Genomic DNA, 23,957 nt, shown 5'->3' with positions numbered 1-23,957 from the left:
TGGTATGCCTTGAATCGACGTATATGACAGTGTGTTCCGGTTCCGGCCAATATCCAGCAACTTTGCACAGCCATTCTAAGAGGAATGGGACAACATTTCACAGGCCAATCAACTGCCTGATCAACTTTATGCAAAGGAGATGTCGCTCTGATGCAAATGGTGGTCACACCAGATACTGACAGTTAATTTGTTTGTTTTTTCCACACCCCTAGCTTTTAAAAATATATCTGTGACCAACAGATGCATGTCTGTATTCCCATTCATGTGAAATCCATAGATTAGGGCCTAATTATTTTTATTTCAATTGACCGATTTCCTTATGAACTGTAACTCAGTAAAATCTTTGAAATTGTTGCGTTTTGTACTTGTTCAGTAAAGAAGATTCTGAATGTTTTGGACTGTATTTGCAAGTGAAATCCAGATATGAGATATTGTCCTTTGTCCAGACTCCTGCTGAGCTGTTTTCAATACGTCTCATCCATCCCGCAGTAGATTCTCAGACAAACAATGGTGACACTTGAAAAGGTCACATTCGCTTGCCTGTCGTTGTCGGTAAACACAGAGGAAGCCACAGGATACTTTGGTCAGATATATGGCTCTGGGTGCAGTGTTGACATCATGGCATACACACAAATCGCTTGGCTTGTGCTTGATTATGTAGCAACAGGGGTTCCACCTGTAGCGCCAGTGTCCATATCAACCCTGCATGTATGTTTAATGATCGAAGGCATGGCTAGTAGAGCTGAGCATGTTTTGTGGTTCATCCTCGGCAGGGCTACAAGCTAAGCACAGAGACATGGATGGAGTGGAATTTGAACCAGGGAGCAGTGTCTGTTGAGAGATGTTGGCCAGCTCTGCATTCCTCTCTTTATCCTTGTCCTCCTTCTCCTCTTCAGAAGGCACAGCTGTGACTTAATTAGACAGTCACCCTGTGAATCGATCTTGTCAATACAAAGCCCTTCTTTGTCACCTTGAGCTGTGAATATGCCATTTGTAATGAGGCTGAGAGAAAAAGACAGAAAGAAACAGGCTATTTTGTCTACTCTTATCATGACTCGTGCGTCCTTAGTGTGTGTATAAAGGTTTGTTGATTTGATCACTAGAGAAACAATATACATGTCCGAATGAACAAGGTGTCTAAATAATCACCAATCAAGCATGACTGTGTAGTGCACTACTCTTAGGTTATTCCTCTGAATGCCATGGTCAGCAAGTTATTCCTTCGTGTGAGACCAACGCCCTGCCTGCGCTCCCAGTGAACCACCAGTGAAGTGAACCTGTGATGATTTATCACCATCTGCTTCCCCTCCCAGAGAGGACTCAGGACATCTGGGGGAAGTGAGATGATTCAACCTGGCCTGTCCTTTCGTGATGTGACACCGGTATTCATTTAAAGCAGAGATGGGCAACTGGTGGCCCCACCCCCGCTTTTGTAGGCCCACAGATCCATTTCTAAAAATGGAGAGGAAAAAAAGTTTTAGGAATTCAGTTGGTCTCAACGTACTGTTGAGAGTTAGAGTAGTAGAATACACCAGGTGCGAATTCAAAATGTGGATGTGCATCAGCAGTTTTTCTCTTGTTATGTCAGTCAGTGATAGTCACTCAATTAGCCCATGTCACCCCATGTTTGATTGCTAAGTTAGTCTAGCCAGTTATCTAAACTTGTAGTAATCATGGTCGATTTATGGACCGGGGACGGCCCCCGTTTTGATTTTGTAAGTCCCTCACTCAGATATCATATTAATATGGCATAAGTCTGAGCAAAAATGTGTAGAATTGCAGGAAATAAGCATAACAATTGCAAACATTTCTGACTGCCCCATGGCAAAATGTATAGAATTGCATCAATCTTGCTTTAAAACTGCCACATTTTCTCTTTGCCCCTTGGCAAAATGTGTAGAATTGCAGGAAATTAACTCACTTTCTCTCCTCTGTGGGAGGCCGCAAATGTTTTTTTCAAGGTAGGGGGGCCCCCTAACAAAATATAGCATAGGGCCCCCAAAAGAATAGGGCCGGCTCTGACTGCATGTGTGGGTATGGATGTGGGTACCCGCGAGTCACTGCGGCCCCTTATGATAAGTTCAGATTTTTTTGTGACCCCCATCAGAGTTGGCAATCCCTGATTTAAAGGCTCAGAGAAGAGGTGGAGGTGCATAGCGGGGCTGCTTTTCCTCTCAGATGGAGGCCGAGATCAAATAGCCCTGAAAGGGATACTCCTAATAGGCCTGAACGGGATACTCCTAATAGGCCTGAACGGGATACTCCTAATAGGCCTGAACGGGATACTCCTAATAGGCCTGAAAGGGATACTCCAAATAGGCCTGAATGGGATACTCCTAATAGGCCTGAAAGGGATACTCCTAATAGGTCTGAAAGGGATACTCCTAATAGGCGTGAAAGGGATACTGATGTGGCTCTTTACACATAAGTTAAAAGAATGACTCCTAAATTGAAAAATGACAACCCTGAAGTTAAATGATTCTTCTTCTGTATGGCTGGTGGTATTTTAGTGGGGCCCATTGTATGGAAGCACTAGGCTTTATGGGAGTGTGTGTGTGTGAGAGGAATCAGATGTTTACCTGGCTTATGTGTGTGTGTGTGTGTGTGTGTGTGTGTGTCCTTGGCATTTGCTCAGCCCTGTTTGTTTAAACCTCTCGACTGGAGGTAGGCTACCACCACCCCAAGTGAAGCCCACACTGTGCCAGGATTTACTGAGGATTGCGTTCTTGAATATTCAGTATAAATAAGTAGGCTACAAATATTCTCTTTGTTACTGATCTATTTATATATTTTTATAGTCGCCGTGTGTGTTCCAATTGTTCAGTTAGAGTATGGTGTTGGAAACATCAGGGTTAGGCTTTGATTGACAAATCATGGGCCACATAGACCTGTAGCCTACTGTATGTGTAACTAATTGTAATTCACTTTGGCATCTGATAATTCATATAAAAAGAGAGAATTCTGAGTGTGGTGTGTGTCTTCCTCGAGTGAGGAGTATGAGAACACCAATCAGTGCAATGCTTTTCTCTTTCCTCTCTCCCTCTCCACTTCCTCCTCTGCACAGGCTGTGAGCATCAACAAGGCCATCAACACGCAGGAGGTCGCCGTCAAAGAGAAGCATGCCAGGAATATCCTCTTTGTCGATCCGGGTGTGTCGCTGTGTGTTTGTGTGTGTGTGTGGGGCACTGTGTGTGCAGTGTCGATGTTAGTTGTGCAGTGTGTGTGCGTGTGTGCATAGTGGTAGTGTGTGTGTGTGTGTGTGTGTGTGTGTGTGTGTGTTGGATAGAATCGGTTTCTCTCTGACTATAGAGAAAGGAGAGCTGTGTTTATGTTGACTCCCATGTGTTTGTGCAAGCTCTTGTTCCTTCATGACTCAGGGTTGTGTTCGTGCAAAACAATAATGGAACGTGACCCTGATGTCTGCCGGGGTGTGTGTGTGTGTGTGTGTGTGTGTGTGTGTGTGTGTGTGTGTGTGTGTGTGTGTGTGTGTGTGTGTGTGTGTGTGTGTGTGTGTGTGTGTGTGTGTGTGTGTGTGACCGAGAGACAGACTGCTGTAACGGTCATTGGGAGATTTTCAGCCCCTCTTGAGAGAACAATGGAAGTTGAATAGGCAAGCAAAACACCTCTCTATGTTAAAACCCCCTCAGCAGCCTTCGTCAGAGTATGTGTGCTCGCTGTCATCTCCCTCGTGTTTCTCCTTGACTGGTCTGTCTCACCCTGTATCTTGGGGACCCACCATGAGAAGGGCGCCCACACTTTCTGGGCGGCGGTCAACCGTCTACCGCTCTCCAGCAATGCGGTGCTCTGCTGGAAGTTTTGCCACGTCTTCCACAAGCTGCTGCGAGACGGCCATCCCAACGTAAGTCTGAACCCACCAACACAGCCCTTATGGGACACACACCTGTGTCGCGATCTGTAAGGCGTGCAATAGAAAACATTTTGCAGCAGAAAACTGAAATGTATTATTGGACAAGACTTGTCAGTTCCTCCCTGTTTCACTACGTTTTCTTTTGGTCCCTAATGAACACCACCCTGAACATAGTGCACGCCAGGGACATGCCCATCTCTCCATAGACTTGTGCTCAAGAAGTCTCGAATGATACTATATTCCCTGTTTATTACTCTGCTGGATTTGGTTTGAAGCCAAGCAGGGTAGGGCTAGAATGGGAGACTGATGCTCTGTGATCACTAAGATCCCACAACACTTATCCCAAGACTAGGGGTGTTAACCCTAGTCGCCCCGTCTTAATTCCTAATCTGGCTCTCCTCATCCCCAGATTCCAATTGGCTAATTTCAGCCCCTCTCCTGTCCTCTCCCCTGCATCTCTTTCCAAGGTCATTGCTGTAAATGAGAATGTGTTTTCAGTTTATTTTCCTGGTAAAATAAGGTTTAGGTCAACTAAATATAGGGGTGGTTTCCCGGAAACAGATTAAGTTTAGTCCTGGACTAAAACCAATTTTGAAATGGAGATTCTCCATTGACCATGCTTTTAAGTCCAGGACTAGGCGTAGTCTGTGTCCAAGAAACCCATAGGGAATATCATTTAAGATTTGCACTTAATTCAGAATATCTATTAGTCTGGTCCCAGATCTGGATGTGCTGCCTTGCCAAGTCATGCCAAACACAAACAGTTCTGGGACCAGGCTACATAGAAGTAGAGGCTATTAATGTATCCTACCGTACAGTGAGATGACAACCACCAGTTTAGCCACAGTAGCTACTACCTCCAAGAAGTAGCATCATCCACCATGCAAAGTATCAGCATAGTGCTGTTCACACACCCCCATACACATTCATTCACTTCTGAGGACTCAGGCAATCGCCCAACACACTGGCCTTCTAGAACACACCCACACAATGCATACAGTACAACTTCACATGTAGTGCTCTCTCTGTTGTATCAGTATCAGCCTTGTCTAAATGTTCTTTCTGTCTCTGTGTGTTCAGGTGATAAAGGACTCGATGAGGAACAAGGCTGACCTGAGTGACATGAGTAGAATGTGGGTAAGGATCGGGACACGGCACTGATGGTTGTCATTACGGCCCTAAGGCCCTTCCCAACCAGACCGGGAACAATTCTCAGCCCCAGTCATCATGTCTACCACTCTTAACCGGCAGGCTGGCATGGACACATTGACTGCGTTGGAAATGGCACCCATTTCCTATATACTGCACTAGATCCCAAATTAATACATATAGCATAAAAAAAAAAATATTTTTACACAATGTGGCTGACGCAACAGATCAGAACATTCAGCTTCAAACGTTGGTAAACTATTATATTAACACATTATAAGTGCAGCAATGTGCACACATAAGCACAGATGTTCCATTAGCAGGAAAACACTATCAAAATGACCGCAAATGCGACTATGCATGTAATGCTTTTATTATTAAGGTGCATTTTTATGGTGAAAATGATCTTCTTAAAGCTCACGCGCTGCTTATGTATGCCAGTTAGGCTCTACACCCCTTGTAAAACAGATGAATGTGCTTCATGTTAAGATATTTGGCCACCTAAGGTATGATACAAGCCTATGGGCTAGGTGTGTGACTAATGATTCGAAAAAGTCGAGGGGGAGAAAAAAGGCATTGTTTCTTGCCTTACGCTGGTCATAATTCACAAGGGATAGTGTATCATTCACAAGTGATAGGCTAACATTGTCACCCATCAGGCTATTCTTGATTTAATCTTGTTTTTACATATACTAAATAATATATGTGTGAAATTTGTTTTGATTTAGAATGGACCGTTGTCATGCACTTATCCGGAAACAGGGGCATGGGAAAAAAATACGTCATCTATGCACTTAAAAATGGAATGGAGGACAGCTATCCCCTTGGTTCAATTTCTATGTATTTTCTTTTGTCATTGTTACCCCAGCCAGGTAGGCTTTACTCCTGTTGTAAAGATAAGCAATTTGTTGAGTATTAGGAAAGTTGAGGAATAAATATAGTAGGCCTAGCCTTTAGAAAGCTGATGGGATCCTGCTCTTTTTAATAGAGGCCATAACTCTGTTTTCTTGCGCAATTGCATGGCCAATGAAAATGTTGCACAACATGAGCTCATGGGGGGCTCATGAAGTGCTTGATTAGATTTTCGATCACATTTGCATTGATGCCAGAGTGATTAGAGAAACAATAGAGTGCTGAGTATCAGGCAGTTAGCAAGTTTGGTAGGCTGCTTATGACCATCGGCAGCATCAGAGCTTGGGAGAAGCCGAATTACCGTGACTAAACGGACACGTGGAATTTGACTGCCTTCATGTGTGTCAGTAATACGGTCACCGCAACAGCCCTAGACCCAACTTAATAGTTGATATAACGTTTCAAGTTCGTTGCAGGCAGGCCATGCATGGCCAATGTGATTCATAGGATATTTATTTTCAACAGGATATTTTCTACCTGCAGGCTGCAATGTTTTTATTTGTTGGCTTTATGTGGGCTATTTTTACATAGATAGCAATAGAAGTTACTTTTTTAGGTTTGTATCATTTTCATATAGATATCATTTTGATTAACCACTTGACAATGATTTTGATATACGAAGACGTTATTAAATTAAACTTTTCCACACATGTGCATATGAAAACCATAACTGGCACACAGATTGGTAGAAATGGTAAGATAAATTGGCATTCCAAATGAAAAAAGTTGTTTACTGACCAATTCAGGATAATAACGGCAGAATCTGCGAAGCCAGCAGGAGCGGGAGGAGGATGGTTGCGTCAAGTTAAGGTTTCTTTCTTCTGGTTATCTCGATCTCTGGCTCCCTTTTTGAGTCATGTGTGTCTTATTTCATCAAACAGTGTGCTTAAAGCATCAGACAAGCTCAATGCATATATATTGAACAAAATATAAATGCAACATGTTTCATTTCATATAAGGAAATCAGTCATTAGGCCCTAATCGATGGATTTCACATGACTGGGCAGGGGTGCAGCCCAGTCTGGGAGTTCATAAGCCCAGCCAATCAGAATGAGTTTTTCCCCACAAGAGGGCTTCATTACAGACAGAAATACTCCTCAGTTTCATCAGCTGTCCGGGAGGCTGGTCTCAGATGATCCCACAGGTGAAGAAGCCTGATGTGGAGGTGCTGGGCTGGCGTGATTACACGTGGTCTGTGGTTGTGAGGTCGGTTGGACGTACTGCCAAATTCTCTAAAATGATGTTGAAGGCGGCTTATGGTAGAGAAATTAACATTAAATTATTTGGCAACAGCTCTGGGGGACATTCCTGCAGTCAGCATGCCAATTGCACGCTACCTCAACTTGAGACGTCTTTGGCATTGTGTTGTGTGACAACTGCACATTTTAAAGTGGCCTGTTATTGTCCCCAGCACAAGGTTCATCTGTGTAATGTTGATGCGGTTTAATCAACTTCTTGATATGCCACACCTATCAGGTGGATGGATTATCTTTGCAAAGGAGAAATGCTCACTAACAGAGATGTAAACTAATTTGTGCAGAACATTTGAGAGAAATAAGCTTTTTGTGCGTATGGAAAAATTCATGAATCTTTTATTTCAGCTCATGAAACATGGGACGGACACTTTACATGTTAAGTTTATACTTTAGTTCAGTATAGTTGATTTTATAAAAAATACATAGGGTGTGTCTATATATGGAAAGATACACGAATAACAAACTTTCGGTCTACCAATATTTATTTATTTATTTGGGGAAAATCCTAATATAGGGAATATGGTGTGATTTTTAGAACACTCATGTCATATACTGTACATTGACTGGGGGGTAAAATCATGATCACCCTCATTATTTCCCCTCAACGCAATATCAGCGTGGTGCGTCCATGCCGGTCTGCTGGCAGTTAGTGTTGCCATCTGAGTAACAAACATTCTAATAGGTGACAGTCACCCAGCAATGTGGTCCTGCTAAACCGGAGTCAGACTCAACAACACACACGCTGTTGTTATGGTATCCTAATGGTGCTACTGTGTATAGACAATATCTTTACACTCTTTTGGAGGGCTGACTGTGGACTGAAACAAATGTTTCCATCCAGTTAAAGGATTGATTTAGGACTGTTAATTTGACATACGTAAAACGTTTACATTATATAACCACATTTCTACTAAAGAGTTGCCTCTGGGTTGCAGCAGTACAGTGGAAAAGCCAAACCGTTTACTGCCCATGCATTCAGTGAGCAGGATGGACGGGGGAGCAGTAGAGGCTAATGCTGACAAGTAACCTTTTCCTGGAAGTACACTTAGTTGGGTCTCTCTTGGTATTTACTGATGGTACAAAATATACTAGGACTCTGGGAGCGTGACCTTGGATGACCAGTCAGTACTGCTTCCTTCCTGTTGTGACAACACACTGAGGGCCCAAAGAAAGGGAAGTGAGAAGAAGCTATTTACTTTATAGCTGGCTATTCATTTTGACACACACACATGCACACTAGTGATGCATGGGTTGACTCATAACCCGCAGTCACCCTGGTTATATCTGCGGGCGTGTGGGTTTAGGGTCATGAAATAATGTGTGGTTGAATAAAGAGAAAACAATACCTTAAACAATCCATATGTATCATTCTATAGGCTACATAAAATGTTTATTTCATTATTTTAGGCTATCTGGCATTAGTGCATGAGCCTAACTTTAGGGCCTGACTGTACGCACGCCATAGGCCTATGGCATGTCAAGGGAACTGTAACCTACTGTTCAGATGGGTTCAATAGTAACTGAAATCTGTACACTGACTGTAGGTCTATAACATCTCACAGACTTAATATTAACTCCTGCAGAATTAAGCATTACTTACAGTAAAATGATACACCAATTGTAGGCACAATTTTGACTGGGGAACAAGATTTAGATCTTTTAGCATCTTGAGAGAATGGGAATGTGCAATTAGCTCCTCTACAGACGATATATATCTTTATATAGTGTGTTTCAAATCTGTTGTCTGTATTCTGTCGTTTTTGCCATCTCTGACTAGCCTACAGCGCATTTGCTTTATTAGGGGGTTAGGGTCGGGTGTGGGCCTCAAATGTTCACATTATCACATATAGTCGGGCGGTTTCGGATGGGTTAGCAATTTGGAGAAGGTGCAGGTGAACAACAAGCTGACCTGCGTACCACTAACAAACAAACACACACACACAGGCCTGCACTCATACAGTGCAAGACATTGCAGAAGAAGATCAATTTGATTTAATGATAAAATACCTTCTGCAACGTCAGCAACTAGCGACTCCTTTGGAACTCTCCCAAGGCCCTGGAGAAGACCATGTCTATCTCACTTTGATCTGGTCGCTCTCTCAGGCCTCTGACTCCATCTGTTCCCCTTTTCCCCCCCTGCCCTCAGGGTCACCTGAGTGAAGGATACGGGAAGTTGTGCAGCATCTACCTCAAACTGCTTATCACCAAGATGGAGTTCCACGTCAAAGTGAGTAGTACCCCAGCCTGTATGAACGACAGGCTGACCAGTCTCCCTCGTCTGTCTGTCTCTCTCTTTCTCGGTCTCTCGCATATACCCTTCTCTAAGGATGTTCCTCACACAGAAACACTTTTCTAAAACGAATTGCCTTTTAGAAATCAGTAGTTAATAGATAGCTAAGCTCAGTGAAATACTGCAGGCAGAAGAGTTGGTGTTGCTCTGGGGGTTTTAGTCATTGTTCCTGGAGATGGAGATGCCTACTGAAGTGAAAAAAACAAAGTTAAATCTAAATTGTATTTCTTTGAATACTCACGTCCTCTTTCCTCGTCTCCTTCTCAAAGCACATTGGAGCAGAAGATCTGAGGTTCCTCCCCTCGAATCTTCTCCTCCGATACGTTTTGAGAAGGATAAGGAGAGATGAGACGAGGGAGCAAGAAAATACAATTGAGATTCAGCCCGTTCTGATATGACTCGTTCTTCTCTCTCTTCTCAGAATCCCCGTTTCCCCGGCAACCTTCAGATGTCAAACAGGCAGCTTGACGAGGCGGGAGAGAACGACGTCAACAACTTGTGAGTGTCGCTTGCCTTTGTTGTTTTCACCAAACCACAGAGGGCTGGATCTATAATGATACATATTCTAATATATCCCCAATGTTCCCTTGTAATCATAATTAAAAGTGTTGAAAATGACAAGAAAATTAAGAATGTATTGGTTATTGCCTTCTATTAGATACTCTAGCATATGACTATTGTTATATGTAGACAAACCAACTCTGGTTCATTGCTACATAGGTCTTACAGCCTCCTCCACTTTGTACATGCTGTGAACACTCCAATCCAACCCCTCTGTGCGTTTGTGTGTGTCCTCTCACTACAGCTTCCAGTTGACAGTAGAGATGTTCGACTACCTGGAGTGTGAGCTCAACCTATTCCTTGGTGGTAAGCTATTCCTGTCTCTCTCTCTCCATCTCTCCTCTGCAACCACGCTTATCTAAAGATGTTGTGACATAACATGACCCTCAGCGTTCACACACAACCATCTGGTTCTAGCTTTTATATGTCAGGGTCATGTTCATCCGCGCAGTCAACGGAAAAAGTTTTGCAACGGAAAACAAACATGAGTGTTTCTTATTGGACAAGTCTAGGTAGTCCCTTTCTGTATTTGTCCATTCTCTTCCGTTTGGTGCCTAATGAACATAACCCTGGTTTTGGCTTCATAGGCTACGTCCCAATATCCACACTAGCATACCACTTAGAATGTGTGCCCAATAAATTGCTTAATTGAAAGTAGTATACTAGTATGGACATTAAAACAGAGCTATACAGTACTCTCCTTTCTCTCGGCCACTATAAGCTCTTCACAAAGTAAAACACATCTTCCATCTATCTCAACATGAGTTCCCTTCTTCCTCCATTTGAACACTCAGTAGGACTAATTTCTACCCTGTCTCCACCTCTTCTCATCACACACACACACACACACACACACACACACACACACACACACACACACCCTTTGCCTCCCATCAGGAGAGATGTTTTGCAGGCTAAAGCATCACGTCACCCAGGAGCTGAGAGGTGTGTGTGTGTCTGGGTTTGACTGTACAGGAAACCACACCTCTGTGTGGAGGGAACGACTGGGTCTGTAGGGACTGGCATCAGAGCGGGAGGGAGGGAGTGTAAAGGAGATGGAGGGACTGAAAGAGAGCTGTACATACTCATTGGTTGATTCAGTCTAGAGCAGCGGTTCCTAACCACCTGCGTGCTCAAACAGTGTGTGCCTTTTTTTGTGTGTGACAGTCACGTGTGTGTGTGTGTGTGTGTGTGTGTGTGTGTGTGAGAGAGAGTGATAGAGCGAGATGATCTCTGATGTGTGTGTGTGTGTCATCCCTTGCAGTGTTCAGCTCCCTGGACATGTCGCGGTCTGTGTCGGTGACGGCGGCGGGCCAGTGTCGCCTGGCTCCCCTGATCCAGGTCATCCTGGACAGCAGCCACCTGTACGACTACACCGTCAAGCTGCTCTTCAAGCTGCACTCCTGTGAGTCCAACACACACGCCCCCCGCTGGACAAATGGCAGAGTGACAGCCTGAATAACTAATACTTGACTATTAATCTAGGGCAGTGGTTCTTAACCTTGTTGGAGGTACTGAACCCCACCAGTTTCATATGCGCATTCACTGAACCCTTCTTAATTGGAAAAATAAAATGATTTTTTCAAATTCAAAACAGGTATATATTTGACTGGTGCACAAAATGAACCGTGCATCAATATCACTGTGTTCAAAGAACAAAATCATCAAAATCTAAGTGCGTGGCAATTGCTTGCTTCAGTTCCGCGGGTACAGAAATGTCTCCGATTCCAGATACATCTTCGATCTTACTTACACAGTCGTCCAGCAGGGGAAAGTTTGCGAAGTTATTGTTCTCTGTTCGTCGTTTCCATAACGGTAGCCTTTTTTGAAAAGCCTTCAGGTTTTCCTCCGCTTCGATGATGTTGACTCCACCGCCCTGCATCTTTTGATTGAGATGATTGAGAGCTGCGAAGATATCGGCCATGTACGCTAAAATGAGAATGAACTCAGAATTTTTGAAGTAATCTGCATGGCAATGTTGGTGCTCTTGCAAAAACAGGGCTAATTCCACACGCACGGCAAAAACACGATTCAGCACCTGTCCCCGGGATAACCACCGAACGTTAGAATGGTACAGAAGTACCTCGAATTCAGAGCCCATTTCTTTACACAGCTCACTGAAGATGCAATGCCGCAGAGCACTAGTTCGCACATAGTTCACGCATTCCACTACAATTTTTAATACTTATGCCAGTTTTGGAGGCAAGGTTTTTGTTGCCAACGCATGCCTGTGCAGAATACAATGCGTAACAATGATGTGTGGTGCATCGGCTTTCACTAGCGCACCAAAACCAGACTTTCTTCCCAGCATGACTGGAGCTCCGTCCGAACAAACTGCAGAAACCATATCCCACGAAAGATTGTTGTCTTTGAAGAAGTCATCCACAAGTTTCTTCACATCGGCTGCCTTAGTTGTTGTTGTAAGAGGCTTACAAAATAAAAAATCGTCCTTTATCATGTCGTCTTTCACATAGCGCACGAATACAGCAAGCTGGCTTAGATTGGAAACGTCTGTGGTCTCGTCCAGTTGAAGGCTGAATTTTGCCGGGCTTGAAATCAGATCTGCAACTACTTGAGCCAAGATGTCGTTGCTCATGTCCTCTATTCTGTCGCTGATGGTGTCATTTGAAAGAGGAATTTGGGATAACTTAACTTCAGCCTCTTTTCCCAGCATGATATTCGCCATCTTCAACACAGCTGGTTTTATGAGTGTTTCACCAATGGTGTGTGGTTTGCCCTGCTTTGCGAACAGGTAAGCAACTTCGTACGATGCTGTGAGGATCGGTTTGTTGATGGGTACAAAGCCGAGAACAGGCAGAGTAGCCTTTTCATCGAATCTGGCTCTCTTCACCTTGAATTCAGCGAGCGTTGTGTTCTTGTATTTTCCATCTCCATGCAGCTTAAGGAAGTGTTCTCTTAGTTTTGCCGGTGCTGGACTAGAATTGCTCAACTTGGCATTGCAAATCATGCAGTTAGGACGCTGACTCCCATCACGTTTTGTTATACATGTGAATCCATATTGTACATATTCGTCCGACCACTTTCTTTTTTTGCTCGACATGGTAAGTATGAAGGGATTAAAATATTAAGAAAGAAATCACAAGACGTACCATCACGACAGTCACAAGTCGACTACTGAGCGCACCAAATTCCCTGCAGCACAGATAGGCCAAGCGATGTAGCGTGATCACATGCAGCCAATGATGGCCAAGCGGAGCGTGTCATCACGAATCATATGAATCGGATGTGTGTCTTGACCTCCGCCGAACCCCTGAGACTGACTCACCGAACCCCTGGGGTTCGATCGAACCCAGGTTAAGAACCACTGATCTAGGGCCAACAGTTTTTCCTGTGACTGTCCCAGAAAAACTGTGGCTATTCCAAGGGCACGTCATTCACATAATTTTCCTGGTCATATCATGGGGTTAGGAAATGGCTAAAACCTTAGTACACACACATTTTCAGTAGTTTCATACACACACACACACACACACATTCCAAAACTCTGATCTGTTTGTCTGTCTGTTCCAGGCCTTCCTGCTGACACACTCCAGGGCCACAGAGACCGCTTCCAGGAGCAGTTCAAGAAGTGAGTTCACGCACAAGTCATGGACAGCGTCTCAAATAGCACCCTATTCCCTATATGGTGCACTAGTTTTGACCAGGGCACATAGTGCTCTGTCGCCTGCAGTGCTGAAGGTGTGATGATGAAGGTGGAGTGTTTCATCCGTGTGTGTGTCGTCTCTGCTAGGCTGAAGAGTCTGTTCTACCGCTCCAGTAACCTGCAGTACTTCAAGAGGCTCATTCAGATCCCACAGTTACCTGAGGTAAGGCCTGGAGTCCTCCTGATCTAGCCTGTAGATTAGACAGGATCTCTGCTGTGTATTATCAAGTAAATACTGTATCATTCACACACGCTCACACCCATGCACATGCACGTAGTCTCCTATTTTCTCTGTTGCCCTTGCTTCCTCTTGAGGAATTTGGGCCCAGGTTGCTGTTCAGCTACTTGGGTTAAGTGCTATACAAATACAATTTGATGAATTGTCTCGTGTGTGTGTCTCTCTCTCTCTCTCTCTCTCTCCGCTGTCAGAACCCACCTAACTTCCTGCGGGCGTCGGCGTTGTCGGAGCACATCAGTCCGGTGGTAGTCATCCCGGCTGAGTCGTCCTCCCCCGAGACGGAACACATGGTGGACCTGGTGACAGAGGACCTGGTGGATACTGACATCCCAGTCCAGCCGGTAGCCCATCTGAACATGTCCCATTACTGCTTTCTTATAGGGCGCCGTTTGTAACATGCCATATTGTGTGTGAAAGATGAATTTCGTGCGCTCGCTGACTCAAACTTATCCCATTCCTGTGGCATGGAATATATATATATAATATATATTAATTTTTTTATTTATTTATTTATTTATTTTTTTTACAGAATATGGCATGTTACAAACGGGGCTCCTTCTGTCCTCGGTCGTAGTTGTACAGTATCTGTGTCTGTCAACTTAACCTAATGAAACCTAAAGCCTATAGAACGGCTGTCTGGCTGGCTGGCTGACTGGCTGACTGGCTGACTGGCTGGCTGACTGGCTGACTGGCTGGCTGGTTGGCTGACTAGCTGATGGCTGGCTGACTGACTGATGGATGGCTGGCTGACTGACTGATGGCTGGTTGACTGACTGATGACTGACTGATGGCTGGTTGACTGGCTGACTGGCTGGCTGACTGGCTGGCTGACTGACTGATGGCTGGCTGACTGACTGATGGCTGGCTGACTGACTGATGGCTGGTTGACTGGCTGGCTGACTGGCTGATGACTGGCTGACTGTCTGTCTGGCTGGCTGACTGGCTGATGGCTGGCTGACTGACTGGCTGGCAGACTGGTTGACTGGCTGGCTGGCTGACTGGTTGACTGGCTGACTGGCTGGCTGGCTGGCTGGCTGGCTGGCTGGCTGGTTGGTTGGCTGACTGGCTGACTGGCTGACTGGCTGACTGACTGGCTGGCTGACTGGCTGACTGGCTGACTGGCTGGCTGGCTGGCTGGCTGGTTGACTGGCTGACTGTCTGTCTGGCTGGCTGGTTGGCTGGCTGGCTGACTGACTGTCTGTCTTGCTGTGTTGGTTCCGACTAGGCTACTGTGGTTGAGCCCAGGTTCGACGACCTCTTTGGCACGTCCGCCGCCACGGACCCCTTCAATTTCAACAATCAGAACGGGATGCGCAAGGACGACAAGTAAGACAACAGAACCAAACTGGCTGCACTCTGGATGACCGAATTTGACATTTGTAGGATATCCTTTGTCTGTATAGATTGGTCTGAATTGTGTGACAAACTGAAAGCCCTGCAGCTGAGGAATGGCCTGGGCACACCGTACCAAAACGTTTTGCAATGGAAAATACGCTTTTATCATTGGCCAGTTAGTCCTTTTTCTGTTTTGGCCCATTTTCTTCAGTTTTTTTTTTGCCTAATGAACTCAACCTGGTCCTGTCCTGTTTCCATTAGGGACCGCCTGATCGAGCAGCTGACACGGGAGATCCAGGCCCTCAGGGAGGAACTGGAGTCCTTCAGATTGGAGGTGAGGAGGTTTAATGAGGCACTTGAGTCACTACAGAGGCAGTTCTCCATAATGCCTGAACTTCTGAGGCAGTGTGTTTACACACTGTTGAACCATAACATCCTGTCCCTCCTCTCTCTTTCTCTCTCTCTCTCTCTCTCTCTCACAGAGTGGGCGTCTGTGCCAGGCGCTGCGCGGGCGTGTCAATGAGCTAGAGGCGGAGCTAGCAGAGCAGAGCCACCTGAGAATGCAGGCATTGGGAGAGAGCGAGTTCCTGAGGGCGGAGCTTGACGACCTGCGCCGGGTCAAAGAGGACACGGAGAAAGAGCAGCGAAGCCTCACCGAGATCGAGAGTGAGTCCAGAGACAGCCCGGGCACATCTGCACAACTCCACCTTCTAGCAGTTACCCACTACCATCCGACACTCCAGTACCCATCTATACCACTTCACATGTGTTTTGTTAGTTAACGTGTGTTCAGCCCTCTGACTGTTGTGACAGTAACAGCGCTGTCTGTCCATGTGTCTCAGGGAAAGCGGTGGCCAACGAGCAGCGCTACGTCAAGCTGAAAGAGAAGTACACAGAGCTGGTGCAGAGTCACGCTGACCTGCTGAGGAAGGTAGGCCCATCCAGACCCCTTACGATCGAAGAACCTCACCCCCCAGACTCATGGTGCAGGCTGACTCCTACCCCTCTCAGCCAGTGCCCTTTTGCTCCCTCACCCTTGGCCCTCACCCTTGTTTGCAGATCTGAAGGGTCTGGATAAGTATGAACAGTGTAGTGGTGGAGATTTCACTATATTGCTTCCAACTTAGCGAACTGCAAACATCAGAGGTGTTTTGGCCAAGGGAGAGGGGTCAGGAGTAGGGTGTGAACAGGGACCCTCTATCCATTCTGTACTACAACATTTCTATGGAGAATACACTTCTAGCAGCAATACTCACACGTTTCCTCCAGATTTCTTGTTTGTAATTCTAAAAGCTCGTCCCTCCCCTAAAACATCTTGTGTTTTTCTGTTTGTGGCTTTAGAACGCGGAGGTGACTCGTCAGATGACGGTGGCGCGGGCGGCTCAGGACGAGGTGGACAGCGTGAGGAGAGAGATGCAGGAGAAGGTCAAGGCTGCCCAGGAGGCCGCGGAGAGACGAGTGAGGGCAAGGCACACGCTGTCCTGAAATACCGTTTCCCCCTCTCTCTCTCTCTCTCTCTCTCTCTCTCTCTCTCTCTCTCTCTCTCTCTCTCTCTCTCTCTCTCTCCCTTTCTCTCGCTCTCTTTTCCCCCCTCTCTCTCTCTTCTCTCTCTCTCTCTCTCTCTTCTCTATCTGTCTCTCTGTCTCTCTCTCTCTCTCTCTCTCTCTCTTTCCCTTTCTCTCGCTCTCTTTTCCCCCCTCTCTCTCTCACTTTCATGGACACAGATGACTTCAAATGTAATATACTTAACATCTTTATACTACAGTACATTGAAACCTTCTCTCTCGATCTCATTGTGTAACCGAGATGCCTTGCTGTACATGTAGGTGTTAGAGAGGTAGGAAAACCCCTCAGAATAAACTGAGGTAGAGGGATGGAGACCTAGCAGATGACATCTCTCTCCCCCTCCTTTCTCCGTCTCTCCCGCCTCTGTCCCCCTTCAGGAGCAGGAACAAGTGGAGCAGCTGCAGGAGCTGCAGAGGGAGCTGATCTCCAGCAGGGCGGAGCTAGACACCCTGAAAAGCACCATGGCCTCGTCCCAACAGGTGGCCAACTCTCTAGCCAAAAACACTCACCCAACAGTACACTCCACTTTACTCCACTTGACCTTACCCTGACACCTTCACGTCGTCTTTACTCTGTCTTCTATCTTTACATTCCCCAACTCCATGTTACTCTTCTACCTGTGTGTGTGTGTGTGTGTGTGTGTGTGTGTGTGTGTGTGTGTGTGTGTGTGTGTGTGTGTGTGTGTGTGTGTGTGTGTGTGTGTGTGTGTGTGTGTGTGTGTGTGTGTGTGTGTGTGTGTGTGTGTGTGTGTGTGCGGAGGGGGGGGTGTGTGTGTGTGTGTGTGTGCGGAGGGGGGGTTGTGTGGAGCGTGATCCGACAGTGTGTAAGCAGGCCTACCACTCTTCACTCCTGCCAACCCTATTTCTGAATCAACACACTCACTTCTCTCTCGCCCTACCCCCTTCTTTTCTCATTCTCCCTCACACAACCACTCCCTCCTGTCCTCACACACATACTCTGTCACACATTTCACTTACAAACTCTTTATTCCCGTTTCTCATTCACATTCCTGTTCGCATGCTCAGGAGGGTGCCCACAAACAGGTGAGGGAGAGTAGAAGAATGGCAGTTGTCATATCCACATCTCCTAGCACTTAGGGCGTAGTCACCATTAAAAAGGTGGTATTAGGAGTGTATAGTGTGTGAGCCTTGTTGTTCATTTCAGCAGATAAACACAGGGATAGGTACGATCCTAAAATACTGTATGTGTATCATACTGTTTTCTCTTCCCCCCCCCTCCCCCCCACTTAAATCAAAGTTAATTTGTCACGGGCCTCCCGGGTGGCGCAGTGGTTAAGGGCGCTGTACTGCAGCGGCAGCTGTGCCATCAGAGTCCCTGGGTTCGCGACCGGGAGGTCCGTGGGGCGACGCACAATTGGCCTAGCGTCGCCCGGGTTAGGGAGGGCTTGGTCGGTAGGGGTGTCCTTGTCTCATCGCGCACCAGCGACTCCTGTGGTGGGCTGGGCGCAGTGTGCACTAACCAAGGTGGCCAGGTGCACGGTGTTTCCTCCGACACATTGGTGCGGCTGGCTTCCGGGTTGGATGCGCGCTGTGTTAAGAAGCAGTGCGGCTTGGTTGGGTTGTGTATCGGAGGACGCATGACTTTCAACCTTTGTCTCTCCCGAGCCCGTACGGGAGTTGTAGCGATGAGACAAGATAGTAGCTACTACAACAATTGGATACCACGAAATTGGGGAGAAAAAGGGGTAAAAAAAAAATATATATATTTAAAAAAAAGTTAATTATAGACCTTATAGTGAAATGCTTACTTACAGGCCCTAACCAACAGTGCAATTTTTAGGCATTAGGTAAAATAGGCATTAGGTAAAGAAATAAAAACAACAGTAAAACGACTATATACAGTAGCGAGGCTATATACAGATACCAGTTAGTCAGGCTGATTGAGGTAGTATGTACATGTAGGTATGGTTAAAGTGACTATGCATATATGATAAACAGAGAGCAGCAGTAGCGTAAAAGAGGGAGTGGGGGGTGGCGGGACACAATGCAGATAGTCCCGGGTAGCCAATGTGCGGGGGCACCGGTTAGTCGGGCTAATTGAGGTAGTATGTACATGAATGTATGGTTAAAGTGACTATGCATACATGATAAACAGAGAGTAGCAGCAGCGTAAAAGGGGTTGGGGGGCGGGACACAATGCAAATAGTCCGGGTAGCCATTTGATTACCTGTTCAGGAGTCTTATGGCTCGGGGGTAGAAGCTGTTAAGGAGCCTTTTGGTCCTAGACTTGGCGCTCCGGTATCGCTTGCCATGCGGTAGCAGAGAGAACAGTCTATGACTGGTGTGGCTGGGATCTTTGACAATTGACAATTCACTCACTTTCCTTCTCTCTGTCTCTCTCAATCTCAGTCGAGTGAGGAGCTCAGTTCGCAGCTCTCGACTGTGGAATCAGAGAAGGTGGAGCTAGCGGGATCCTTGTTGAAGAAAGAGGAGGAGCTTGCAGGCCTGGGGGAGGAGCTAGAGCGTGTTCAGAGCAGCCTGGCCAGTGAGAGGGAAAGTGGAGTGAAGACTGCCGAGGCCCTACAGAACCAACTCAATGAGAAGGTGCGTTTCAGGGGAGGTAGCTGTTTGTGTGCGTGTGGCCTGTGTTTCAGCCTCTCAGTGAGCGTGTGTGATATCTGATTCTCTCACTGACCCTGTGTGGATAGGAGAGCAGGGAGCAGGCCCTGGAGAGCCAGCTGGTGGCAGCCCGCTGGTCCACCCTACAGGGGGCTGTGGAGGAGGCAGAGAGGATAGTCCAGGACTCACTGGCCCAGCTTGACGACCCGGCACATATCAGCTGCACCAGCTCTGCAGGTCAGCCTCTAACCCTCTCCAACCTCTGTCTTAGGCACACCTGATTACAGCTTTGTTCCTGTCTGTCCCTCCGACCGTCTGAGATGATGCTACATTGTGAAACCCGTGCTGTGTGTGATGTTGGATGATGTCCCTTCATAGTGGTGTGTTTGTATGGTGGAAGATGCCTCCCCCTTACTGTGTACCCTCCTTGTGTGTAGACTACCTGGCGTCCAGGTGTCAGGCATCTCTGGACTGTATGGACAGACTTCACTCTGCCAGAGACGGCTACCTGGCAGACAACACAGGTCAGATTCAGATCTGCTCTCTTACTCCCTTAGTCAGCTTTGTGCCATCACACACACAATCTACTTTCAGGCACCTATCGAAGCCGTTGTCGTTCTTGTGTAGCAGGTCAAAAGGTCGCAGTGCAGTTTGACAGTAATTAACTCGGCAACATTAACGGGAAGAACGTGTGTGTGTGTGTGTGTGTGTGTGTGTGTGTGTGTGTGTGTGTGTGTGTGTGTGTGTGTGTGTGTGTGTGTGTGTGTGTGTGTGTGTGTGTGTGTGTGTGTGTGTGTGTGTGTGTGTGTGTGTGTGTGTGTGTGTGTGTGTGTGTGTGTGTGTGTGTGTGTGTGTGTGTGTGTATTACACAGTACCAGTCAAAAGTTTGGACACACCTACTCATTCAAGGGGTTTTCTTTATTTTTACTATTTTCTACAACAATAGTTATCAAAATTATGGAATCATGTAGTAACCAAAAAAGTGTTAAACAAATCATAGATTTTAGATTCTTCAAAGTAGCCACCCTTTGCCTTGATGACAGCTTTGCACACTCTTGGCATTCTCTCAACCAGCTTCATGAGGTAGTCATCTGGAATGCATTTCAATTAACGGGTGTGCCTTGTTTAAAGTTAATTTGTGGAATTTCTTTCCTTAATGTGTTTGAGCCAATCAGTTGTGTTGTGACAAGGTAAAGGTAGGGTTGGTATACAGAAGATAACCCTATTTGGTAAAAGACCAAGTCATTATTATGGAAAGAACAGCTCAAATAAGCAAAGAGAAATGACAGTCCATCTTTAAGACATGAAGGTCAGTCAATTCGGAACATTTCAAGAACTTCTTTCACTTTCCTCAAGTGTAGTCGCAAACACCATCCAGCGCTATGATGAAACTGGCTCTCATGAGGACCGCCAAAGGAAAGGAAGACCCAGAGTTACCTCTGCTGCAGAGGATAAGTTCATTAGAGTTACCAACCTCAGAAATTGCAGCCCTAATATATGCTTCACAGAGTTCAGGTGACAGACACATCTCAACATCAACTGTTCAGAGGAGACTGTGTGAATCAGGCCTTCTTGGCTGAATTGCTGCAAAGAAACCACTACTGAAGGACACTAATAAGAAGAAGATAATTGCTTGGGCCAAGAAACACGAGCAATGGACATTAGACCGGTGGAAATCTGTCTGTTGGTCTGATGAATCCAAATTTGAGATTTTTAGTTCCATCTGCCGTGACTTTGTGAGACACAGAGTAGGTGAACGGATGACCTCCGCATGTGTGGTTCCCACCGTGAAGCATGGAGGAGGAGGTGTGATGGTGTGGGGATGCTTTGCTGGTGACACTGTCAGTGATTTATTTAGAATTCAAGGCACAATTAACCAGCATGGTTACCACAGCATTCTGCAGCGATACACCATCCCATCTGGTTTGCGCTTTGTGGGACAATCATTGCTGGTTGAGAGAATGCCAAGAGTGTGCAAAGCTGTCATCAAGGCAAAGGGTGGCTACTTTGAAGAATCTAAAATATATTTTTTGGTTACTACATGATTCCATACGTGTTATTTCATAGTTTTGATGTCTTTACTATTATTCTAAATTAGAAAATAGTAAAAAATAAAGAAAAATCCTGGAATGAGTAGGTCTGTCCAAACTTTTGACTGGTGCTGTGGTAAAAATGTGTATTTTATTGTTCAAATACAGTGTTTTTCAGCATTACAGCCTTCAAGTACTTTATATAAAAGTGGCATATCCTGTTTATTTGTATATAGACATTTATCAGTCTGACCTTTGACCCTTGCTTCTCCAGGTGTGTCGGAGCTGGTGCGGGCAGTGACCCATCTTGCCCACCTGGTGGGCGACACCATTGTTCAGGGCAGTGCCACATCTCACATGGTGCCAGTGGAGCAAGCGGACGGTGAGTGTGAGCTGTCCCTGTGTCTTTTCAACTGAAATGTGCACTCACAGGACAGGACAGGAATGCGCCATGATTTTAAATAAAGTTTGATTTGATCCATGTCTTATAAAAACCACTACGTCCCTATATACATGTTAGAGAAGTACTGATAATGCGCAGACAGGCAACGATAGCCTGATTCCCTATCTGTTTGTGCTGTCTGTCACCGGGTGCCGGAGTTGGGAGGACGGCACAAACAGATGAAGGACCAGGATAGCAGTTAGCCACTCACTTCCTCTAAGTCGCCGTACTGTGTGCATCTCTGACCGTCCTCTCTGTCCCCCGTCTCTTTCCACAGCGTTGTCAGACAGTGTGAAGGCGTGTGGGGCTGAAGCTCTGGCCCTGCTGGGTCAGATGAAGGAGCAGGAAAGCCTGGCTACGGTAGACAGCGCAACGTTGAGGGCAGCACTGGAGGGCATCCTGGCCACCGCAGAGGTCAGTCCAGTCTTTATGGTCATACAAGTTTAGTTGTTATTGCTTTATTCTTAAGAGTAAATGTGAGTACATAGTACAGTTTAGGTGCAAATTACAGTCATTTGATTTCATGAAAACATGAGATTATTACACAATTACTAGCGAGTTAAAGGGAGGAGGAGGTCTCTGACGTTGATACTGATGATACAGAACCATTGTAAACCTCAGTCAGGCTGCAGTGACGGAGGGATTCATGGATAAACTAGAATAGGCTACATGTCCAGTTGATCTTAAGGTGATCTACAGAAAGTAAACAATGAGGCTGTCATTAAACACTCTCATCAGAAGAATCACAATCGAAAAAGAACAATCACAATTTGACTACGTGTTCAAATGATTTTTTAGCAATCTGTACTATACCTACTGGCAAGGATATCAATCTGCTTTCAGCCCTGGTTTCTAGCAACAACCTAACGCTAGCAAAAAATCTGCGATATCTCTCTGTCTGCGTATCTCTCTCTCTGTCTGCGTATCTCTCTCAAGAGGCCGACACTGATCTTGTTACTATTCGCCTGGTCGTAGAATTCGTCTCCCCGAACGGCTGCCGGTTGGTGCTGTGTTATGTACACGTCTTCCACAACGAGCTGGTCGTAGGGGATCTTAACAATGATCCGATCCATGTTATTTTCGGGAGTAAAGGGTTGTCTGTTATCATAAACAACATAATTTGGCAGGCTGCTTATTGTATTGAGGTTGCCCACTGCAAAGTAGAGTCGTGTGGTGTAATTAATTGCTGGGGGTAGCCTCTCTGTGTTTCCAAAGGAATAGAGGTCATATTCCAGCCGGCATTGAAACCAACAGAAATGGCGTCTGTGCGGGCATGGATGGTCAGCTGTTGAGCGAACCAGTAGAGCAGCTTGAGACCGTGACGTGGATAGCTGTGGCCAAACTCTATGGTTCTCAGTTCATTGATTGATTGGAGTTCTCTGATGATGGCTGAAGAGACTAGGAGCAGGGACAGCAACAGGAGGACAGAGCAAACCAGGCCTTTTCTGTCCATGGTGAATGTTGGTGTAGCTAGAATCTTAGCTGGAGGATGCTGGAATCCGGATGATCAGGAGTGCAAATCTCATCTCCATCTCACCATTTTATAGAATAATTTTGGTGTGTCACAACAGTACTTACTCAACCAGTTACTGATATTGAGATGAGAAGCAAACTCTGATATTCTGCTGAAACTGCTGATCCCATGTTTATTGTCTTGGTAATAATGAGAGGGGGGGGGGGGGGGGGGGGGGGGGGGGTAGTAGTTTTCTTTCCCGGTAACGTAAGTTCCAGAAAATGTTAGGTCCAGGGTTCTAGTGCTGCTGTACCGCACCGGAGCAAAACGCCGCCACTACTCAGAATTTGGGTTGTTTAATAGTCTGGGTAAAAGTTTAGATCAAAGGTCAATCAATGTTTTGGCAAGATCACTTAATGATTAATTAGTATTCTACACAACAGACCCAATTTAATAGTATAGTTTAACGTTAATGTTAGACCAAAAACAACATGTAATTTCTTATAACATTTTAGGATGATTTTACTGAATGGTTGTGTTAATTGAAACAAAATACAGGTACACTACATAATCAAAAGTATGTGGACACCTGCTCGTCCAACAGCTAATTTCAA

The 23,957-nt window shown here is 45.8% G+C and overlaps 1 protein-coding gene across 3 annotated transcripts in view; it reads left to right on the top strand.

Moving 5' to 3' along the window:
• The window catches only part of LOC139383144 (huntingtin-interacting protein 1-like), a 46,348-nt gene that overhangs the window by 12,988 nt on the left and 9,403 nt on the right, over positions 1-23,957 (top strand). For 2 of the 3 annotated variants that reach the window (XM_071127498.1, XM_071127499.1), the window contains exons 2-22: positions 3,065-3,128; positions 3,717-3,859; positions 4,949-5,005; positions 9,332-9,412; positions 9,897-9,973; positions 10,281-10,342; positions 11,301-11,441; positions 13,568-13,625; positions 13,788-13,863; positions 14,130-14,279; positions 15,164-15,264; positions 15,535-15,607; positions 15,756-15,939; positions 16,116-16,204; positions 16,615-16,731; positions 17,217-17,318; positions 19,209-19,403; positions 19,508-19,655; positions 19,856-19,942; positions 21,723-21,830; positions 22,168-22,304. In XM_071127498.1, the coding sequence (XP_070983599.1) occupies positions 3,065-3,128; positions 3,717-3,859; positions 4,949-5,005; positions 9,332-9,412; positions 9,897-9,973; positions 10,281-10,342; positions 11,301-11,441; positions 13,568-13,625; positions 13,788-13,863; positions 14,130-14,279; positions 15,164-15,264; positions 15,535-15,607; positions 15,756-15,939; positions 16,116-16,204; positions 16,615-16,731; positions 17,217-17,318; positions 19,209-19,403; positions 19,508-19,655; positions 19,856-19,942; positions 21,723-21,830; positions 22,168-22,304 (2,250 nt within the window). The remainder of the gene's footprint in view (positions 1-3,064; positions 3,129-3,716; positions 3,860-4,948; positions 5,006-9,331; positions 9,413-9,896; positions 9,974-10,280; positions 10,343-11,300; positions 11,442-13,567; positions 13,626-13,787; positions 13,864-14,129; positions 14,280-15,163; positions 15,265-15,534; positions 15,608-15,755; positions 15,940-16,115; positions 16,205-16,614; positions 16,732-17,216; positions 17,319-19,208; positions 19,404-19,507; positions 19,656-19,855; positions 19,943-21,722; positions 21,831-22,167; positions 22,305-23,957) is intronic. The other variant, XM_071127500.1, reaches the window with a different exon arrangement.

Source organism: Oncorhynchus clarkii, chromosome 24 (assembly GCF_045791955.1).
Source record: "Oncorhynchus clarkii lewisi isolate Uvic-CL-2024 chromosome 24, UVic_Ocla_1.0, whole genome shotgun sequence".
Taxonomy (NCBI): domain Eukaryota; kingdom Metazoa; phylum Chordata; class Actinopteri; order Salmoniformes; family Salmonidae; genus Oncorhynchus; species Oncorhynchus clarkii.
This window is presented reverse-complemented; position numbering and strand designations above follow the sequence as displayed.